We start from the raw sequence: 19,674 nt of genomic DNA on the forward strand, positions 1-19,674 counted from the left end.
AAAGAATTTCGAATGATAGGAACAAGATACACAAGTGCTTCACCCTTCAAAAATTGCGCTTTAACCATCTCATAATGTAAGAATTTTCGAACTTTTATTTAATTTATTCATAGCATGCAGATAATCGTTGTGAGTGAGAACTATTCCTTAAATAATAGGAAGTCAGAGCGAAACATAAACTTTTCTTCGTTATGGGGAAAAATGAAAATGAAAGCAAAACTTGGAAAAGAAGGAAAAAGTTTTTTAAAATTGTGGTAGAATTTTCCACTCAATGAATATTTTTATGCTTCAATATTTCGACATAAGTATTCACATTAACATACTTTAATGAAAGATGTAGTTATGGTTGATAGCTACAATGCAGTAACTACCACGATTGCTGTTTGTTTCATTTTTCGGCTGTTGTATGCAAAAGCAGTGAGACGGAAAAATGTTTTTTTTAAATTAAACGAAAATTTTCCTGCCACCCCTTACGAATTGTATAGCTCCCTCACTTTTTCTCTCTCTCTTACTACAATTCAAATTAAAAGTTTTTTTGCGCTCTATCAATTACATCTATTTTGTTTAACAGAAAAAATTATTAAAATTATTTTATTTTGTGAATGTGAGGGTTGAATAGAAAATTATTTTGTTTAATGTCAAAATCACCATTGGTTTCATGAACAATAAAGTGCGCCAGCACTTATCACTGTATTTAAGTTTAGTAGTTTAGACAAACTTCCAATTTTCCTTTTATTTGCTCAACACGGTATGAATAATTTTAGTTTTGACGTTGCATTATGCATCGAGTTCACTATTTTGAAGTTTGACTTAATTTTGGGTAATTTTTGGGAATCTAAAATACATCCTGTATTTTAAATTTCCGTTTAGGGAGGAGCTGACCTCTAATACCTATTTTTAACTGATCTCAATAGATAGTAACTTTGCTAAGCTTATAAATCACAAAAACTGTTACAAATGTTGTACCAACTTCACATTCGTATAGCTTCATACCTCACGTGCACATTTGTATGTATATAAAAAATTTCTTCCTTATATATTTACATTTTCACTTATTAACATGCTTAGAAAAGGAAAATCAAGTGCAAGAGAGGCTTTCATGCTTGAACAAAAAGTTGCGTGTCTCAACTGTTTGAGGAAAAGTGCTCAACATGAATATAAATAGCTATTAAAATTGAATAGGGCAAAAAGGAAGTGTAAAGAAAAAAAACGAAAACGAATGTTACCTTTGATTTCTATGTTGACCTTGATCGTGCAAATCTCCTTTCCTTTTTCCTAATCTAAATGGAATAAAAATGAGTTTTGTAACAGGTGATTTAGTAGTCTTTTAATGAGAAGTTTTGCTTTAATTTAATGTATTGTATCATGTTGTTTTTATTACTAGGCTTGATTTAGGTATTCCTTCCGTTGATTTTAGATAAGAATGTTTTTGCAATTCTTGTTGTTTCTATTCATTTAATGACCAAAAGTATTATTTTGCAATAAATTTAAATTTCATGTAAAAAATAAATGAAATCAAGCCTGATGTTATCCTTTTTTAAATACAACAAAAAATATGTCAATAAAAGAAATCAATAAATGGAAGATGTTGCACTACCAAGAATAAATCATATCTTGAGAAAGAATTTAATATTTTCTTCTCTTTGATCCGTTCAGATCCGTCAATAAAGAACTTAGTTTTTTAATATCATAAATATTGGGAATATTTCAGAATATTTTAGGAATTTTTTCATAACTTTTATCAAACGGATCTTCATGAGATTGTGAGCACATGACGTCTATTAAGCACACAATTGCGTCACACGGCACTAGGTCTTTATATATTGGACATCATGAGTAAACGACTCCTTGCAAAAACATCCTTTCATGAATATTTAAAAACTGTTTATGCATGAAAAAATCTATTTTATCAACAAATTTAAATTCGTAATACATGTCGTCATTGTCCTTAAGCTTGGAGCTATTTCTGATTTAATTCTTGATTAAAATTAAACAAATGTAAATATACCTACAAGCCTATTCTTCTAAGTAAACTGTTCATCTAGTTACAGGTCTAGTTATAAAATGGACAAACATTAAAAATCAGTCGATACAGAAAGGTTAAAGGAAGTAAAATATTAGCAATTTAAAATCTTGACTAGAAGTTATTAAGCATAGAGCAATATTGTGTCATTTTACTTATTATTAAGTATCATTAATCGTGAGAACGAGATAATTTTTAATAAAGACAATATTTTTCTTTGGCGTTGAAAAATCACACGATTTCTAAGTAAATCGTTATATCCATAATTTATTAAAAATTAAGAATAAATGAAACTTGATTGTTGAGAAACATACACAATGAGTTATAATCAGATGTCGTATCACATTAAAAGTCAGAAGAAGAAAAAGTTGGAGAATATTTAGTATGCAGCGACTACACGCACAACATTTACCAGAATGTTCAACTTTCAACGTCATTTCATCAACAAACAAGAAAATCATGTTTCAGTTTCCAAAACAAATTCAGAATACTAAAAATTATATACATAACATACAAGCGATGACTCAATTTTTTCACTGTGTTAGCTTTGTCTTTTATTTCTTTCTTCCCCATACTCTACTCAACACAGCATTCCAATATTAGTCGCGCGCTGTCTCTTGAATAGTAAACACGCAAAACATCAAGAATCACAAAAGCTTTAATTTTTTAACAAAATATTTTGTGTTATTTTTTTTGCATGTGTGCTGCTTAAAATTTCAAAACAAAAAATTTAAAATTGTGTTTTTTTTTGTATTGTGTAAGAAGGGTTCCACATAAACATTATTAAACTATTAGTGAGAGTGAAAACCAAATAGAGAAATAATTTTTTCTAGTGACTATGCGATCACTTCTGATACTAGCTGTGGTTTTGCCACAAATAGTTTTTTGTGAAAATGAAAATGTTAACTTACATGCGAATTCAAATAATGATAATCAGAAATTGACTCATGGCAGTCATTTGACGCCGGCACAGAGTTTATACTGTAATGATTTAAATCCCCAAATGCACTTGGATTTTAATATGGTAAAATATATTTATGATTTTAAAAAAATATGTTAATTGAGATGAATCATTAATAACAAAATTAATTGAATTACTGTGTCATTTGACTTTTGCATTCGTAAATTGAAAAATAAATAAATATTTGTGGATATGATATTCAGTGACATTAATTTGCACACTTAGTTTTTATTTTATACTACGATATTTGTTTGATGATCAAACAATTTGCCAAAAATATTAAAATTGAGATAACTTAATTTTAAAAAAATTATATATTTTTATATGTATTTATATCATGTTATAGTTTAGTCGTTTTCAATTTTATTTGATGATGGATTTTTTAACAAAAAATTTATTCAACCGAATTTTGTGAATTTAGTGAATTCAGAAGGTGATTTTAATGACCGTAAGGGAAGAATATTAAGTCAGAATAAATTTACTCAAGAATTTAAAATAAATGAATTTTAAAAAGCTATTCAGGAATTGCATTTGAATATTTATTACGAATTTTTGCAGTAGAGATAAATGATATACTTTATATATTTTATTGGAGACAGAGTGGCTACGAAAAGAATTTTTATTTATTGATTTTTTTTTACTCAAAATTATGTTATAGTAATGTAACATACGAGTTGTTGAAGTTTATTAGGTTCATTCATTAGCATTTCATTTTCATACGATCCTTAAAGTAAGACAATAGTTTACTAATTAAACTTTCTTTAGAATTTTCATAAAGGATTGAATCTTTGCCAAATTAAATTTATATTGTATTATGTTTACTTACGTCTAGTATTAAAATATTTTCATTCCATCATATCAAAATACACTGGATAAAGGACTTGAAGTCTATTGAATAATTTTATATTTTAGCACGAAAAATTGTTGACACCAAGACGTGGCAAAGGTTGATTTTAGCTTATGTAATAATGATCTAGGATGAGGATAGACATTTAATAAAAACTATATCTGTCATGCATGTAGTCGCAGATTTTTATTGATTTTTCTAAACTTCTTTAAAGCCGTTATTTCTATTTTCGTTCACTGTCGCTGATCTCATAATGTTGCATATGTATATAATTTTAAAACTTACATCTGTCCTTGAACTAAAGAACTTATAAGATATTTATTCGAGTAGAATCTTTAACTTTTAGTAAGAGTTGATTCACTTAGTTACAAATTTCCAAAATGAACTTAACTGTTCATTGAATTTTGGAGCTTGGTTTCTGAATCATTTTCTGAAAGATTATCATAAGCTTTCAAGCCTTAAATATGTTATGATAACCTTTAAAAATTTTATATATATTCTAAAATATTGCAAAGATTTTACCTTTAATTTTATACCAAGATATGTATTATGCATTTTAGAAGTGGTGTAATTGATATTCATAGCTCATAGCACTTGTTTCTGACTTAAATTTCTTATTATCTTAAATTATTATTATTATTTATTCATTATTCAAGTGAAGGAAAGAAAAAGCCACCTGAAAAGTATCAAAACTGATTCCAACTGCATAAAAACCTTCCTTATCATTTCATACTTGCATCATAAATTTATTTACTTAACTTAATAAAAATAAATCATAATTCCAATAACTAAATTTAATAAATTAATTCATACCAATTAAATTTAATTGAAGGTCACTTGATAAAGCGTTTCGATTATTGTCATAGATTATTATTCAATTTGTAATACTTTAGCAGATTAAATTTTGAAATTCTTGATAAAAAATTGAATGATTTTCACAAGCAGTCTAAAAATAGCCATGATTTTGACTTCTTTATTGTAATATTCTATTTAAGATGTTCTGGCGCAAATTAGGTATTTAAACTTCTCAAAAAAGTTTTTCGTCCGACATAATCAGAAAAAGGAACCCTTACTAACCCTTTCCCTTAAGTTGCTTTTAAGTGTAAAAGAAGAATTTTTTGAATAGGAATAAACAATGCAAAATTGAAAGAAAATAAAGAACAATAAATTCATTCATTAAAAGTTCATGAAACTCTCTAACGTGTTTATATCATGCTTTGGCAAAATAATTATTTCTATTTATTTAATAGCCAACCCATTTTACAGATGTATACAAAAGTGTCAAATAAGTTTGTCTTGTTGTTTAATTTTCAATGAGCTTTCTTGACAAGTTGCCAGGAAAAATAAATTGTTGTATAAATGAGGAAAAATATGCAAATTATCGAATGTGATGTGTCGAGATTTTTTCAGTTATAAAATTAATTAATTATCTTAAAAAATTTGTTGATGGATAATGTTTCGACACATTCATTAATAGTCGTTTGTCTTCTTAAAATTCTTTTATTCTTATGGTCATGCCTATGAAAGTTAAAAAATGCATACTCATTAAATTTTTGGATCAGTAACACAAGACCATCCTTTATTTACATGATGTAAAAATCAATCAAGAAAAGTGACCCATTCTATAGTTTCTTTTTATCGTCATGATGTATTTTATTTTTCCCAAGACCATTAATCAATTATGAAAATTTTTATTAATTGAAAATAGCTTGCAGTTACAAGTTTTAGTATATTCTTGAACCATATATATTTCTAGGTTTCAGTATATGGCTAAAATTAATTTAAATTCAAATAAAATAATTCTGAATTAGGCTTTAAAAAGATTAGTGCTAGGTACAGCTCGGAATTTTGTATGGAAAAGCTGATTCGATTTGATACAAAATATCTGATTCGATTTCTTGGGTTTGGTGTTGTGGTTCCAGACATCTTATACATAAAAATGTTACATTATCTTACAGCAATCACCAAATTCTATTTAAAAGTAAAGTTTTTGATTTAATAAAATAATTACATTCATTGATTGCAAAAATCTTCGGCCAATTTCACTAAAGTGGATTATCCTCATTTTCGGATAATCCACTTCAGTTTTTTGGAAATATCTCAAACATTTTAAGAGTTTTCGAATTTATATTTTGTAATTATTGAAGAGCGTACTTTAACTAATGTTTTCGTTTATTTGGAATTTTGGGATCTCAATTATTGACAAATTTATAGCAATAATTGCGGTAAATCTAGTAGATTTGACTGAGAAATTGAACAATTAATACATCTTAAGGACCAACAAAAATCAAGATATATAGAATTATCACGGCCGGGTCACATTATTATAAACTGAAATCAAAAATAATTCAACTCTTAAAATGTTGAAGATATTTCCAAAAAACTGAAGTGGATAATCCGAAATCGAGGATAATCCACTTTAGTGAAACAGGCCGCTTAATCTTGAAAAGAATTCATGCTTGATATTTTGACCTTTTAATTACTATCAATTAATTTGTACCTTATCAAATTCAATTTTAGCTCATGGGATTATGGTACGGTGCTGAAATAATTACTCATCATGAAAGTGAAGCATATGAGACTGTCTATGATTCCTGTGTAGTCGTTCATTTGGCGGATGCCAATGAGGTAAGTTGGATATTTTTTGCATAAAATAAATCTATCAATTTGCTATCAATCATCAATTTTTTTACCCTTTCCGCATATCACGGAACTTATGAAATTTCACTTGACACTTTGATTGGATATAAAGAGAAAAACAAAAATTTTAAATTTTCAAACTTGATCGATTAACCTCTTGACGACTCCCTTTGTTTTATTGAAGTGTAGCATAAAGCTTAGTTTGTTTATTCCATTTTATTTTTTTGCATAGAATTTTATTTCCTGTGCATAATGCGGTTAAGGTTAAAATATATTTTCGAATGTCGATCTGTCGATACTTCCTTAAAATCATCATTCTTAAAATGTCAGCCTTATTTTCATTTAGACTTATGATAGTGTTTTTATTGTATAGCATTCAAAATTGGCGTATCCAATTTAAAGATTAGCATTTAAACCAAGAGATAGTCTGCAACATTTCGTTCTTATTTCTCATCTTATTGAAATATTGCGTGATATGGAATGCAAGAAACTGACACTTTCTATATTTTTTTACAAATGCTGTCTCTCCCTTCATGTAGAATTTGTTAAATTTTTCAATTTCATTCAATTATCAACATTCTCTCACTTAATTGAATTCACGCTCAGCTTATATATATCGCCGATCCAATTGATGCGTAATGTTTTAATGTCATTGCGTTTCTCTCTACATGTGTGTGATAGTTGTCAATTCGACAAATGGATCTATCAAATTACATACTTTTGATGAACTTATTAACTACTTATTGACAAAATGCCATTGACGATGATTATTGAGTGCTTTTATACATTACATGAATGTCTTGCCACTAATTGGATTACGATGTTCACAAATAATAAATTAAAAGAGAGAATAAGAACAGAGTAAGAAGAAGACAAATGTCTTGGAATGTAATAGATTAAGAGTCAAGTGAAGTGAAATTTAATTCTTAGTTATGTGTGCGGTAAAAGAAAATTTAATTAAAATATTTTCACAATATTTTTCACAGCTTGGAATGGAAGATTATGATTACTCAAATTACGATGACAAAGTGGTCAACCAACGACCTAATATTAACAGTCGCCAGAATTATAATTTCCATGGATCTAATAGACGACTTCGTTTAATTTGGGATGAGAAAGGACGATCATTGGAATATACATTGAGAGTTGACTCGTCACGACGTGGTTTCTGGATGACGTCTGGACCACAAAAAGGTGAATGATTTTATATTGAATTGTATTAATTGGAAATGCTTGTAATAATTTAATGTGCGGTGTTTGTTAATGTGCTTGGCTTTGACAGTGGAAATTGATGTAAGTGGGCTCGATTTCGAACTGTAATTGATATTTAAAAAATCAGAATAAATAAAGCTTTTAATTTTTTTTTTTGAAATTTATTAAATTCAAATAAATTTAAATCGGGAAATGATTTTGATGAAATATTCAGCATCTCTAAAACAAATTGAGATAAAAGCATATTAACATACGTGTAAACCGTACGATGAAAAATTACTGCATGCTTTCCAAAAATCTAACTAATTACTTATGGTATTACTTTATTACATAATTAGGAACAATGCTAGACTTACCATACAACCAATTTACGGGAACCGTTCAAGTGATGAAAGCAGTTGGCAATCATCTTGTCCTAACATTCTGTGAAACATTGCCAAAGAGTCAAATGTTCACAATTATCTTAACTCGCAAACCTCATCTGTTATCGCGTGAAGTAAGTCGATTAGTACATAATACTTATTGATTGAGGTCTGATAATTTAATTTTTTTGTCATTAATTTTCTTTATTATTAGGATGTTCAATCAGTGAGAAATCTCCTACGACGACGCGGCTTGAGTGTTCAATCTGTACGAAAAGTGTGTCGCAATTCCTCGGTGACAATAAAATCAAGCATTATGTTGACAATTATCACATTCATTATTGCATCGCTTCTCAGTCGAAAGGTTTAAGAATGGGAAGGAGGACGTCACAAGAGATTACACAGCAGTTGAAAATTAATTTTGATTATTCAAAATTTCTTATGTTCATCATTATTTTGAGGATGTTCACATCAAAAACATTTCGGCACACTTTAATTTGTTTTTGTTCCTATTCCATCCATTTTATTATGACCTTTAAAATGTAAGAATTTAATTCTTGATAATTTCCTTTAATTACTGATGATTGAGTTCATTTAAATTATTTTTCATGTGTCTTTCTAAATTTTGTTATTTATTCATTCATTATCATGTGTGTTTTGCTAGAATAAGAAGGGGGAAATTAATTTGTTTGAATTTTTTGTAGCAAGCTTATTGTGGACTTTATCAAAAAAAAAAAAAAAAAACACGTGATTGTTATTATTCTTTATAATTAGCATGAAAATATTCTAAATTGTTTAAATCACAAAACTGCCATTTTTGAGACAAAGGATTTTTTTTAAAAAGATTAGCAGCTTCAAATCCAAAAATGCTGACTTAAAAAGCTACATTATGATGCTTTGAATATTTTCATGTTTCTTATTGAGAATATTAAAATTATAATCTTTTATGAGATTCATGAACGTGAATCAAAGAAAAATTTTGAGAAATATTTTTAAATTAAGTGTATAATTAATTAAATCATGAGAGTCACTATACATTAATTTTTTAATAAAAAATATTAATTTTGATGAAATCTTTCTTCGATGGAAGAAATTTGATAAATAATGATAATATTTATTAAATAAATAGATAATACTTCTGCAAGAAATGGAATTTTTAAAGATTTAATTCTTTGCGCTACTGATGATTATAACAATAATTTTAATAAATAATGAAATTTCCGCTGACTACCAAAAACAACTAATTAATTAATTCAATTATGACGACGATCAGTCATAAATTTAATTTCTTGGTTTAAGAATTTATATACTTAGATGTTTGTAATAAGTCGTGTTAAATGTAATGAAAGCCTTTATACGATATTAATTAATAGTTATAACAATTTAGTTGTTAAGTGTCAAGTTCAATGAATATTTAGTTCATCAAAAAGCAGAATATAATTTTAACAATTTGATTAGATTTTTGTACCTAATTGTTTTAAAATACAATTTTTTTTTTTCTATTTGAACACAAAAAATTGATTTTCACAGAATTTAATCCTTGATATAAAATTGATGCCTAAGATTATAGATAAGGAATCAAAAATTTATCCTTATGTGCCTACGTAGTGGCCATAAAAAATGTTTACAGTACATTAATGCTCTCAGCAAACAATATAAAAATGCCAAAAATAACAAATTTTAAATTTGATCGAAACTTTTCAAGTCTTACCTACTCTCCAAAATTTTACTATTGCAAAATTTGTAAGTTAATTATACCAAAATTTATAAACGATTGTAAATCAAATTTTATGAACTACCTAAGGGATATAAATAAAGAATAACTTAAGTTAAGAATATAGAATGTTTGTTGTCTTTTAATTTCTTTTTTCAGCCTTAATTTATCATATAGATTGTTTGATGAACAAGAATCTACAGTTTATACATGAAAAACTCTGTGAGAATTTTTATATGAACGTTATTTTTACGTAGGAGTTTCAAGCAAATAACAATAAAGTTTTTAAAAACATCTTGAAGAGGAAGTTCAAAAAGTCAAATGTTATCAACTTGTACGTTATTTAGTGAGTTTTCTTTTCAATTCAATTAATCAGATAATTGTACATGTAATTTAATTGTTCAATGTCTGTCGTCGGGTTGGGAAGTTGATGCTGTTTAATGGATTTATTGTTGGAGATCGTCATCAAGTGGATCAAATCTGAAGCTGCTTTATTTAAAATAATAAAATCAGTAAAAGTCAAGTGAGTTTAAAGTATAGCAAACAGGAACCTAAACATGTATACATAAAGATGATATACGTAAAAAATTTGGGCTTAAAACTCTAAAAATGATGCATCCTCGAGAATAGCATTGCGCAAAAAAGCTTTCCATTTTTGCTGCTAAAGCATAATAAGTAAAGCACTACTACCAAAAATTTATAGGTCAAAACTTACAACATCTTATTGCGTATTATTTTCAAAAAATCTACTTAAAATTGTCCTCCTTTTTTCCTCAAAATATCTTATAGATTTATTTATCTTTTCTCTTTATTTTGCTTGGCCTAATTTTCCTATGTATGAATACGATGCTTAAATCTTGTCATCAACGTATGTAAGAAAGAAAAACAAATATGAAACAGGGAAAGGGAGAGAGAGACGGAAAAGCATTTCATTTTCCATAAAGTTTCACTTACAAAAATTTCATTTTCATTCCAAAAAAAATTAAATTCAACATATTCTACCGCATTGTAAGGACAGTTGCGTTTTGTACGTCCTAGCGTTTAAATCGTTTGCCTGAAATAAGGCCAAAAAATTATTTTAGGTATTTGATTCAAAGAAAACTTTCTATATAATAATTAAAAAGCATGAAAGTCGAAATTACGGCACTAGCGTTTGTGCTTCTACATCGTTTTGCATTCGCAGATGTCGACTACATGAGTCGTTGTCCAGATTATAATCCTCAAAAAGAATTAGATATCGAGTTGGTGAGTTTAAAAGAATTTTTATTTCTACATCGTCATGTTGTGGGGACTAAAATATTTTCATGCCGAAATGAATATTTTCACTGCTGTGTTACTTTAATGAAATTTTAGTGTTTAAATTGTAAAAAACTGTGAATAGAAAGAATTTCTCCCCTTTTTGTGTAATAAATACTGTGCATTGAAGAATTGTGGCGCCAATTTTTTGTACATTTAATCATGAGAGATGACGAAGATGGAAAATAAGAAGGGGCAAAATTTGAAGGATTTATGTGAATGAATTTTTATCAATGGAAATTTTTTTGGCCAACAAGTTAAAAACGGATTGCGATGAAATATTTTTTCCGAATATTTATTGATGGTTTTAGTGTCATATTTATGTTTAATAGAGGTCAATCGACCATGATAAATATTTTATCATCCTTTTTGATTTAACAAGCATTTTGCCAGAAGGCTACCATTTGGTGTTGATAAAAGAAGTTTAGCAATCGAGTGCAATGCAACACCATTCTAATGATTTGTGCTTCAAAAGTAAACTAAAGGAAAAATCATTAAGTAATTAGTGGAACTAATAACACAGATATGAAAGGGGTAAAAATAAATTTGAAAAGTAGTACAGCAAAAAGTTTTTTGTGAGAACTTTAAAACTGACAATAATCATAATTAATGTTCTTAAAAAATAATTACGACATTCAACATATTTTACACAGAAACTTTTTATTGTTTAAGGAAATCCTTTTTTTCTTTTTCTATAAATTTGCCTAAAATATTTTCTTCTACACTATACCGTAAATCCTTGATTCAGCATTTTTCTTTAATTGTACATATTTAATTTCTCCATTCCTCAACAAAAACTGAAAAGAAACCTTTTGTGTCCATTTTCAATCCATTAAATTTCTTGACACATATTTTATTCAAATAAATATTTCATCTAGACATCTGGATTATGGTTTGGAGCAGAACTTATCACTCATTATGAAGGAAGAGGTCAAATTCAATCATTTGACTCGTGCATAATAACACAAATTGATGAGATTCTTGAGGTGAGATATGGATTAGAAATTTATTATCATTTAGGTCTTTGGAATGAGATGCGTATTGGATGAAACAGATTCAAAAACAATTTAAGCAACATTAGGTACTTGTCAAAATATTTAATTAAATTTTTTTTCATCATGTACGTGATGATTCAAATGCTTGACTTGTTAAAAGTCAAGAATTAAAAAAAGATTTAGAAAACGTGAGGATACCTGAAAATATTTAGGGACACAAAATCCATAAATTGGATACAAATGTCAAAGTCAAAAATAAATCGAAAAAATTTTAAAGAAAAAGAAGAATTCTTTTTTATTGGCATTACAATCGAAGATTTAAGCAAAATTTAATTTTGTAATATTCATAAAAAATGATTTTAAATTTAAAGATTGAATAAAATGACGGTTCAAGTGCTAAAATAGTAATTAATTTGAATATTAAACCCCAAAGTGTAATAACTAAGATAATTAAAACAACTTTCATTTTTATTAAAGTTGTAAACAGAAATGTAGAAATAAAACTATTTAAAGCTGACTATTATGACGAGTTCACTCCATAAATCACAATATAATTGAATTAAAAAGACAAAATCCAAGGACATGAATGTGTTTGCAAGTTAAGCATTATAATCGTCCCTTTTTCTGTATTTTAGTGGCGTGATTATAATTATGATTATGATTTAAGAGTAGATTCAGATAAAAGGGGCTATCGATTTATTAAGTTTCAAATGAATGAAGGGGATAAGGCGGCACAATATACGCTGAAGTTCATTGACACAAAGAGAGGCCTCTGGATTGGAACTGAACCACCGAGAGGTAAGTGTACTAAAGCATGTGCATTTATTATTTGCATTCACCATTTTTTTATATATATTATGTATTTTTTAGAAGATAAAGCTTGCCAAAAAGTTTTTATCTCTCCTTTCACATGAAAAACCCATAAATTTATTTCTTTTTATTTTCGTACAGGCAGCATATTAAAGAAGCATCTCCACCATAGTCATTTCACCGGCACAATTCAGGTCATGAAAGTAGTGGCTACTCATCTCGTTCTGACTTTCTGCGAGCGAAATGAACTTTTTACTATTATATTCACCCGAACGAAAAGCATACCAGTTGAAGTGAGTACATTAAGCCGATAATGTTTATTCTTTTATTTATGTATGTGATATGGTTTAGGCCCAACATAATTTTTTTCCATTATCAATTATTGATTTTTATCTCTCCTGTTTTCATTGCTATGCGTTAAAAGGGTTTCAACTTTGTCGTTGTCGAAAAAAAATTGAAAAACTTCAAAAATAATTATTTTTTATTCAATGTTATTAAAGAATGAAAACATGAAGCGTACAAGAAAAACATGGAAATTTGAGACTAACTCTGAAAGTTGGAACAAAGAATGTGCTAACAAAAGAGCACAATAAATTATTTTTATCACATATAATGAATGTCAAAAACATGGATAATTCAACACTTTTTTAAAAAATAAAGCAGATTTAGTGCGAAATTCTGCATGGAGGAGTGTGGTCAAAATTTTTAAGAAAGGAATTATCAAATAAAAAATATTTGTGTCTTTAATCCCTTCTGACTACAAGCCTGCCTATATATGTCAATATAAATTACTTGCTTTAAAGTTTATTATCCTAGTATAGAAATATCAAAAGCTCTAGAGAAAGCCCCAATATTTTGTATATCACACATCGAATTTACATTTTCTAAATTTTTTCTCTCTCTTTCTCTTTCCAGGACATTGATTCAATTCACAATCTGCTCCAGCGACGTGGACTAAATGTTCAATCTACTAGAGAACTTTGTCGCTTTTCATCAGCTGTACGACCTACACTGCCGTTTAAAATTCTCTTCTCGATGATTATTATGGGAATTCTTTTGATCAGAAATTAAATTTCTACATCTGCATTGTGACGATTAAGAATTTTTAGTTTTATGTTCTTGTCTATTTAAAAAAAAAAAATTGTACATTGAGTCATTTTATTCATTGTCTATCGATGACAATAAATTTATTTGTCTTTTGGAAGTTGAAGCTTTTTTTATTTGTTATATCTAGTTTTAGTGAATAAGTTGCTGCTTCATTCAAGTATTTATGATATATGTATATTGTACATAAATAACTTTTCTTTGACATTTATGTATTTGGCGAAATATTTAAAAATAGATATAGTATGTGTTATCATGTCCAACGTATATAATTTATAGTCGTTGATGAAGAAAAAAATGTGTGAATTTAGGTGAAAAAAAAATTTAAATCATCTTTCTTAAATAAACATGGAAAAATCTTTTCCTTCCTTCCTTTATATCGAATCACGTTTGTTGTTTTTCTTGAATCATCATATCTGTCATACATATAGGAACGCTAAACGTCTATGAGCCATATATATTATTTTTCAGTTTTACATTTCAAGAGCTATGAGCCATATATATTATTTTTCATTTTTACATTTCAAGAGCCGGTATCATCATGAAATACTAGTTGCTGATGGTGACGAACTACTCAAGTGTAGAGAAAAATAAATAAATCTCTTAATTTTTCTCTCTTCTCTGTTTCATTGTTTTGCTTGGCTTTTCTTTTTTTGAGCTATAAATTTTCATGAAATTTAGAATGAAACGATAGATGAAATTTTAAACAAGGCAAATCAACTACAAAACGAACTACTTACTTAGGTCAATATTAGAAAAATACAGATTAAAATTTTCAAAAGTTTAATCAAATATGGACTCAATTTGAAGCAATGAATCTCATTATACCAAGATTTGAGAGTACAGAAGCTGGTATAACAAGGCTGCTATACCTTGTTTTTCAATACATACTATAATTTTTCTCTTCTTATTTTCCTTCGGCTCTTTTGAAATCTCATGTGAAAATGTTTTCTTCAATTTCTGTGATTTTTTTAATTCAGTCGGTTTCTCGGTTTGATACAATATAGATGAATAAATAAAAATAGGAAACTTCATTAGTTCCACGAGCGTAGGTGATCAGTCTTGATTTTATTTTTACCTGAACTTGTGAATTTTGCTATTAAAATAATTTATTGGGTAGTTTTTGCTATAAATTCTATATGCTGTGGTTTTGAATTTATTTTTAAACACTTTATCCGGAAGTGCCAATAAGTATTCTTCAATTTTCTGTGTCATGGAAATTTTATTATTTATAGAGATAATTAAATCAAAATTATTGAAAAATCAACATCCATTGAATTAATATTTGCCTCAAAATTAGCAAATTCCACAGCAACTTAAATACTCATGTTGCAGGCAGTAATAAAATTGTTTTTCAATAGATAGCACATATTTTCAATAGATAGCACATACGAACATGTGGTGCTATAATTTTTAGTTCTCCAAAAATTCTCAAGAGCCGAATAATAAAATAAGCAAATTTTTATCTCAACGCGTTTCTCGGCTCTGTTGCTGTTTGTGATTGCAAAGTTTCAACTATGCTCTGGAAATTCATTTTAAATTGTAGACATTAAACTTTGTGTACGTATTCTAATTGAGTTTTAGGTCTGATAACGAAGTCAGAGTTGTCAGAGTGCTATGACTTTTAAACGTGAATATTTTGATCGGTATTTCCAAATTATTTGAAGGAAGATATTTTGCATGAAAATTCCATCAATTTTATCAATGTGTGAATGTTGAAAATCCCATGAGCCAATAAATTTAAGCTCTTTTAAATTTAAAGGTCATAAAACAACTCTGCATCAAGTTAAAGTTTGCATGTGGAAATTTATGACCAAAATATTGTCAGTGCCATAAAATTATCCAAACAGAAAAAACTATCTAAAGTAAATTCATAGCTCCAATTGTCCTAATTTATTTGAGTGAACTCGAAAATCGAAAAGTGAGTTAAAAAATGTATGCTCTAGAAAAATGTGCGAAATGAAAATTAGGCAAAATTGTGAAGAAAAGAAAATATATAATTTTGAAAAAAAGTGAAGGTCGCCAAGAATTTGAAAAGAAACAAATGACAATAATAATGAAAATGTCTTTCATCCTACAACTATTTGAGCAATTAAAATAGTTAAATTTCAAGTATAAATTGCACTGCTTTATTTTCTGTAGAGATGAAATGAAGAAGAAAACTTTTTAACAGAAATAAATTGCATTTATAAAACTTTAAAGATTAATGAGAGGAAAATTTATTTGAGGAAGTTAAATCTCAATGAATATTAACCAATTCATTGTGTGCGGTATTATGAGCTTTTAGTTATTGAGTAAATTGAATGAAATAAATTAGCATTATTATTTTTATTGTAGAATATATGAAAATTCTACAAAAATTTGTAACAACAAAAGCTTGAGTTTGAATATGAAAAATTCAGCTGGTCACACTTCTTTCATGCATTTCAGTCGATAACCGAAAATTTTCCTCATTTCGTTCTCATGCATATTCATCTGTCAAATAAAAATTCATTGTATGCTCTTTTCCGTCATTTAAAAACTATAGAGCCATGAAAATTAAATTTAAATGTGTCTATCTCTGCAACAATTTATATCACAAACCACTCTAAATATTAAAACTAATTTATAAAACTATGCAGTCTATTTTCTACGCAAGTTGACAATATCTTTCTGTTGTTGTTTAATTTTAGAAAAAAAAAGTGTGAAACAAAAACTTCATCACGTGGTTGTGTTACAAAATTTATCTATGCAGTCATAATAAAAAAAAAGAAAATTCTCTCATCATTTCATACTTCATCCACACATGTGAAAAAGAAATAAGAGCATAGGACCTCAACCAAGAAATTAGTTTATATGCTACACACTTGTGAAAAAAAAGAAAAATGAGTTTTTTAAGTGGCAAATCAATCATTACACTTACAATCATTATAGTACAAATTTATCATGCTACTGGAAATGAAACTGCTAATTCTCCAAGGAAAATTAATGAGAATCCATCTCAAAATCTAAGAAAACATACATTTTGCCCATCGCTAGTTAGAACGAATAATTGGGAGATTGAAGAGGTAAGAAATTTGTTATATTCCGCACATGACTTCATTCGAAATTGATTGCTGATGTTTGTTTTCAAAAAATTGAATTCATTTTGGTTTATGTGAAAGCTCAAAGATTTTGACATTAAAATTTTATTACCATTTTCACTGTGAATTTTTATGTGATTTTTATAACAGTTTTTGACTGTTTCCTAATTATTGATAAATTATTAGTATCAGGGTTTTAGTAATTTTTTTAAATTTAAAACACTAAATGGAAGCCTATTTGGCTGCCATATAGACGACAAACGGAGGAGGATCCTTTTTTATTTATGTCGGGCTAACATCTCTAAATATTCAAAAATGCTGTTCTAATGTTACAATTCAAAAACATCATACCATTTTCTGCTAATTTTCCTTCTATTACTGTTCAAATTATGTACACGTCTGTGTTTAAGCTTATTAAGTTTATTGCTTTTCTATTGAAACAATGTTAGTAAAATTTAAAAAAAAAAATAACATTCGAAAGAATCCGACAGATTATTAAAGGATAAATGTTGCAAAATCAATGAGAAATTTTTGTGTATATACTCGTTTTAATGTACAAAGATGTAGCACGAATATCATTTACTTTCAGAGAACTAAAGCATTTAAAATTTTAAATTCACATTGCCGATAATAATTTTATATCTTTTCAGTTCTTTGGCGATTGGAGTGGAATTGAATTATATTCACATAAAACACAAGCTAATGAAAATTTTCAGGATACATGCATGAGGATAAATATTGCTGAAGTGAATGAGGTAAAATTTGTCTCACAGTAAAAGGCTTGCAAAAGCAGAAATTCTAGATTTCCTGATTGGAATTTAAATTGTTTCCTTGTTGCTATATATATCAGTATGAAATCGTGCAGATGACAAGTGCAAAAAGTAGCTAATGTGTCCAGGTCAAACATGAATTTTTATACCTAAAAGCTTTTGATTAAGACAGGGTTAATGACTCATAATTCCATCAAATAATTTACACTGATCTTAAATTAGTTCGAGATTTTATCTCATTTTTTACTATCCATACTTGACATAGTTTTTACTACACTTGATTTATTCAAATTAAATCCTAAGATTCTTACATTTTATCGATTTTTTAATTCAATTTCTCATTCACAGCAAAATGAAGAGATGACATATGGCAAGCCTATAGATTATTTCAATTTTCGTCTTGCTTTGCGACACCTTAAAGTGAGCATCTATACAAATAACATCGAATCCGTGCAATATATCCTGACATTCAATAACACGAAGCAAATGCTGTGGTATGGAGACAATATAAGTATGCAAATCATAAAATTTGATAGAAAGCAAATGATGCTGACTGTATGTGCGATAGATAAAGGTGAAATGTACACAATTCTATCAAATCGATATGACGAAAATAGAACCGAATATCAAACTGATAGCACACATTTGAATCGTTTGATTCTTAAAGGACGGAATCTCAAAATTCATTCACAATTTGATCTTCAAACAAATTGTAGTAGCGGTGTTGAAACCTTTTTGGATAAAAATGAGTCCACAGAAATTGAGTTGTTTGAAAATGTGACGGTGGAAAATGTGTACTTGGAAGATGTATTTCAAAACACATTTTCACATAATATGTCACTGGAAAGCGGATGTATGCACATTCAATTTAATACTGCTATTTTGTTATTGAGTGTATTGACCTTTGCCTTCGTATGTATTATCGGCATATTAAATTGATTAAAATAAAACAGAAATTTTTTAAAAAAAAAAACTTGGTAAAAAAATTTTTAAAGTTTCTTTTATTCAGTTCTTCCCTAGCTTTTCGGTCAATAATATTTAAATTTGTTGTATAAATTTCATAATCAAGACACTATTCATGCTAAATAACTCTCTACTCTACATTTAATAGTACCCCCTATATATACAATCACTCAAGTATTAATTGACTTTTATATACAAACATGAAACGATATCACCAACGTCATTACTCTTTAGGTTTATTACTCTTCTTCCTCTTGTTATTATTTTTTTCATATGTGCGAACGAGATTGAATGGAAATTATTTTTTATGGCTACACATTTTTCGCTATTTTAGTTCTTTGATGTATCAGCTTTATTTATTTCTTAATTTACGCAGAAAATAAACCTGTCTATTTTAAAGTTCAATTAATGTTTTCCGCGTAGACAAAGTGGAAGCTTTTATTCAATAAATCTGCATTTAATTAAGTTAAGTTTTGGCCAACAGATTTTTTTATTAAGTAACGTTTTTTAAAAAAGGTTGCAGAATAATTTCAGGACACAAAAACAAAGCAATAAAGTCTCGTGTTGTTTATAATCAAGGAAAACACTTAGCGCTAAAAATAATTTATAATATACAGTCATTGATTTACTATTCAGCTTGTTTAGTCAAATAAATTATACATAGAACTAACCATATATTCCTAAACATATACTTTATATTACATGACGTTCTTGAAAAATTCACAAATTGGTGTAGGTTTCATATTGTAATGAGAATCATAATTTCTGCAAAAACGTGCTTCGTGTTTCGTCATAAATATTTTAATGCCAAATGTACGCATGTAATGATATTGATTTCCAGTAAAGTTATAGTGATTTCAAAGACAGAAAAGAAATCGGGGAAAAAATGAAGGAACCATATACGTAGTAAACAAA

At 27.8% G+C, this 19,674-nt stretch overlaps 3 protein-coding genes across 5 annotated transcripts; all 3 read left to right on the forward strand.

The window, feature by feature from the left end:
- Nucleotides 1–2,644: 2,644 nt before the first annotated feature.
- On the forward strand, nucleotides 2,645–9,095 carry LOC139096685 (uncharacterized). The gene is made up of 5 exons (XM_070648416.1): nucleotides 2,645–3,047; nucleotides 6,352–6,459; nucleotides 7,458–7,665; nucleotides 8,022–8,179; nucleotides 8,260–9,095. The coding sequence occupies exons 1-5, from the start codon at nucleotides 2,862–2,864 to the stop codon at nucleotides 8,413–8,415; spliced, it is 816 nt and encodes a 271-aa protein (XP_070504517.1). The 5' UTR covers nucleotides 2,645–2,861; the 3' UTR covers nucleotides 8,416–9,095.
- A 1,662-nt stretch (nucleotides 9,096–10,757) lies between these two features.
- LOC139096695 (uncharacterized) lies at nucleotides 10,758–14,064 on the forward strand. Of its 2 annotated transcripts, XM_070648430.1 has the most exons (5): nucleotides 10,769–11,004; nucleotides 11,934–12,041; nucleotides 12,686–12,848; nucleotides 13,002–13,153; nucleotides 13,776–14,064. In XM_070648430.1, the coding sequence occupies exons 1-5, from the start codon at nucleotides 10,885–10,887 to the stop codon at nucleotides 13,929–13,931; spliced, it is 699 nt and encodes a 232-aa protein (XP_070504531.1). In that variant the 5' UTR covers nucleotides 10,769–10,884; the 3' UTR covers nucleotides 13,932–14,064. The 2 variants fall into 2 exon arrangements, with proteins under 2 accessions (XP_070504532.1, XP_070504531.1); XM_070648431.1 differs by lacking the exon at nucleotides 13,002–13,153 and having other exon boundaries at nucleotides 10,758–11,004; nucleotides 13,776–13,913.
- An 887-nt stretch (nucleotides 14,065–14,951) lies between these two features.
- Nucleotides 14,952–18,769, forward strand: LOC139096684 (uncharacterized). 2 transcript variants are annotated; one of them, XM_070648414.1, is made up of 4 exons: nucleotides 14,952–15,012; nucleotides 16,637–17,011; nucleotides 17,677–17,781; nucleotides 18,145–18,769. In XM_070648414.1, the coding sequence occupies exons 2-4, from the start codon at nucleotides 16,829–16,831 to the stop codon at nucleotides 18,733–18,735; spliced, it is 879 nt and encodes a 292-aa protein (XP_070504515.1). In that variant the 5' UTR covers nucleotides 14,952–15,012; nucleotides 16,637–16,828; the 3' UTR covers nucleotides 18,736–18,769. The 2 variants fall into 2 exon arrangements, with proteins under 2 accessions (XP_070504515.1, XP_070504516.1); XM_070648415.1 differs by having other exon boundaries at nucleotides 14,973–15,016.
- The last annotated feature ends 905 nt before the right edge of the window (nucleotides 18,770–19,674 follow it).

The sequence above is a fragment of the Chironomus tepperi genome, unplaced genomic scaffold (assembly GCF_022539635.2).
Source record: "Chironomus tepperi strain 1889 unplaced genomic scaffold, CSIRO-AGI_Ctep_v1 contig_398, whole genome shotgun sequence".
NCBI lineage: Eukaryota > Metazoa > Arthropoda > Insecta > Diptera > Chironomidae > Chironomus > Chironomus tepperi.

Excerpts from the sequence above, each read along its gene's own strand:
- LOC139096695 (XM_070648430.1), top strand. The coding sequence starts at position 10,885 with ATGAAAGTCGAAATTACGGCACTAGCGTTTGTGCTTCTACATCGTTTT. Across the intron at positions 12,042-12,685 it reads AAATTGATGAGATTCTTGAG|TGGCGTGATTATAATTATGA; the intron begins GTGAGATATGGA and ends TCTGTATTTTAG. Across the intron at positions 12,849-13,001 it reads TGGAACTGAACCACCGAGAG|GCAGCATATTAAAGAAGCAT; the intron begins GTAAGTGTACTA and ends ATTTTCGTACAG.
- LOC139096684 (XM_070648414.1), top strand. The coding sequence starts at position 16,829 with ATGAGTTTTTTAAGTGGCAAATCAATCATTACACTTACAATCATTATA. Across the intron at positions 17,012-17,676 it reads ATAATTGGGAGATTGAAGAG|TTCTTTGGCGATTGGAGTGG; the intron begins GTAAGAAATTTG and ends ATATCTTTTCAG. Across the intron at positions 17,782-18,144 it reads ATATTGCTGAAGTGAATGAG|CAAAATGAAGAGATGACATA; the intron begins GTAAAATTTGTC and ends TCTCATTCACAG.
- LOC139096685 (XM_070648416.1), top strand. The coding sequence starts at position 2,862 with ATGCGATCACTTCTGATACTAGCTGTGGTTTTGCCACAAATAGTTTTT. Across the intron at positions 7,666-8,021 it reads GACGTCTGGACCACAAAAAG|GAACAATGCTAGACTTACCA; the intron begins GTGAATGATTTT and ends TTACATAATTAG. Across the intron at positions 8,180-8,259 it reads CTCATCTGTTATCGCGTGAA|GATGTTCAATCAGTGAGAAA; the intron begins GTAAGTCGATTA and ends CTTTATTATTAG.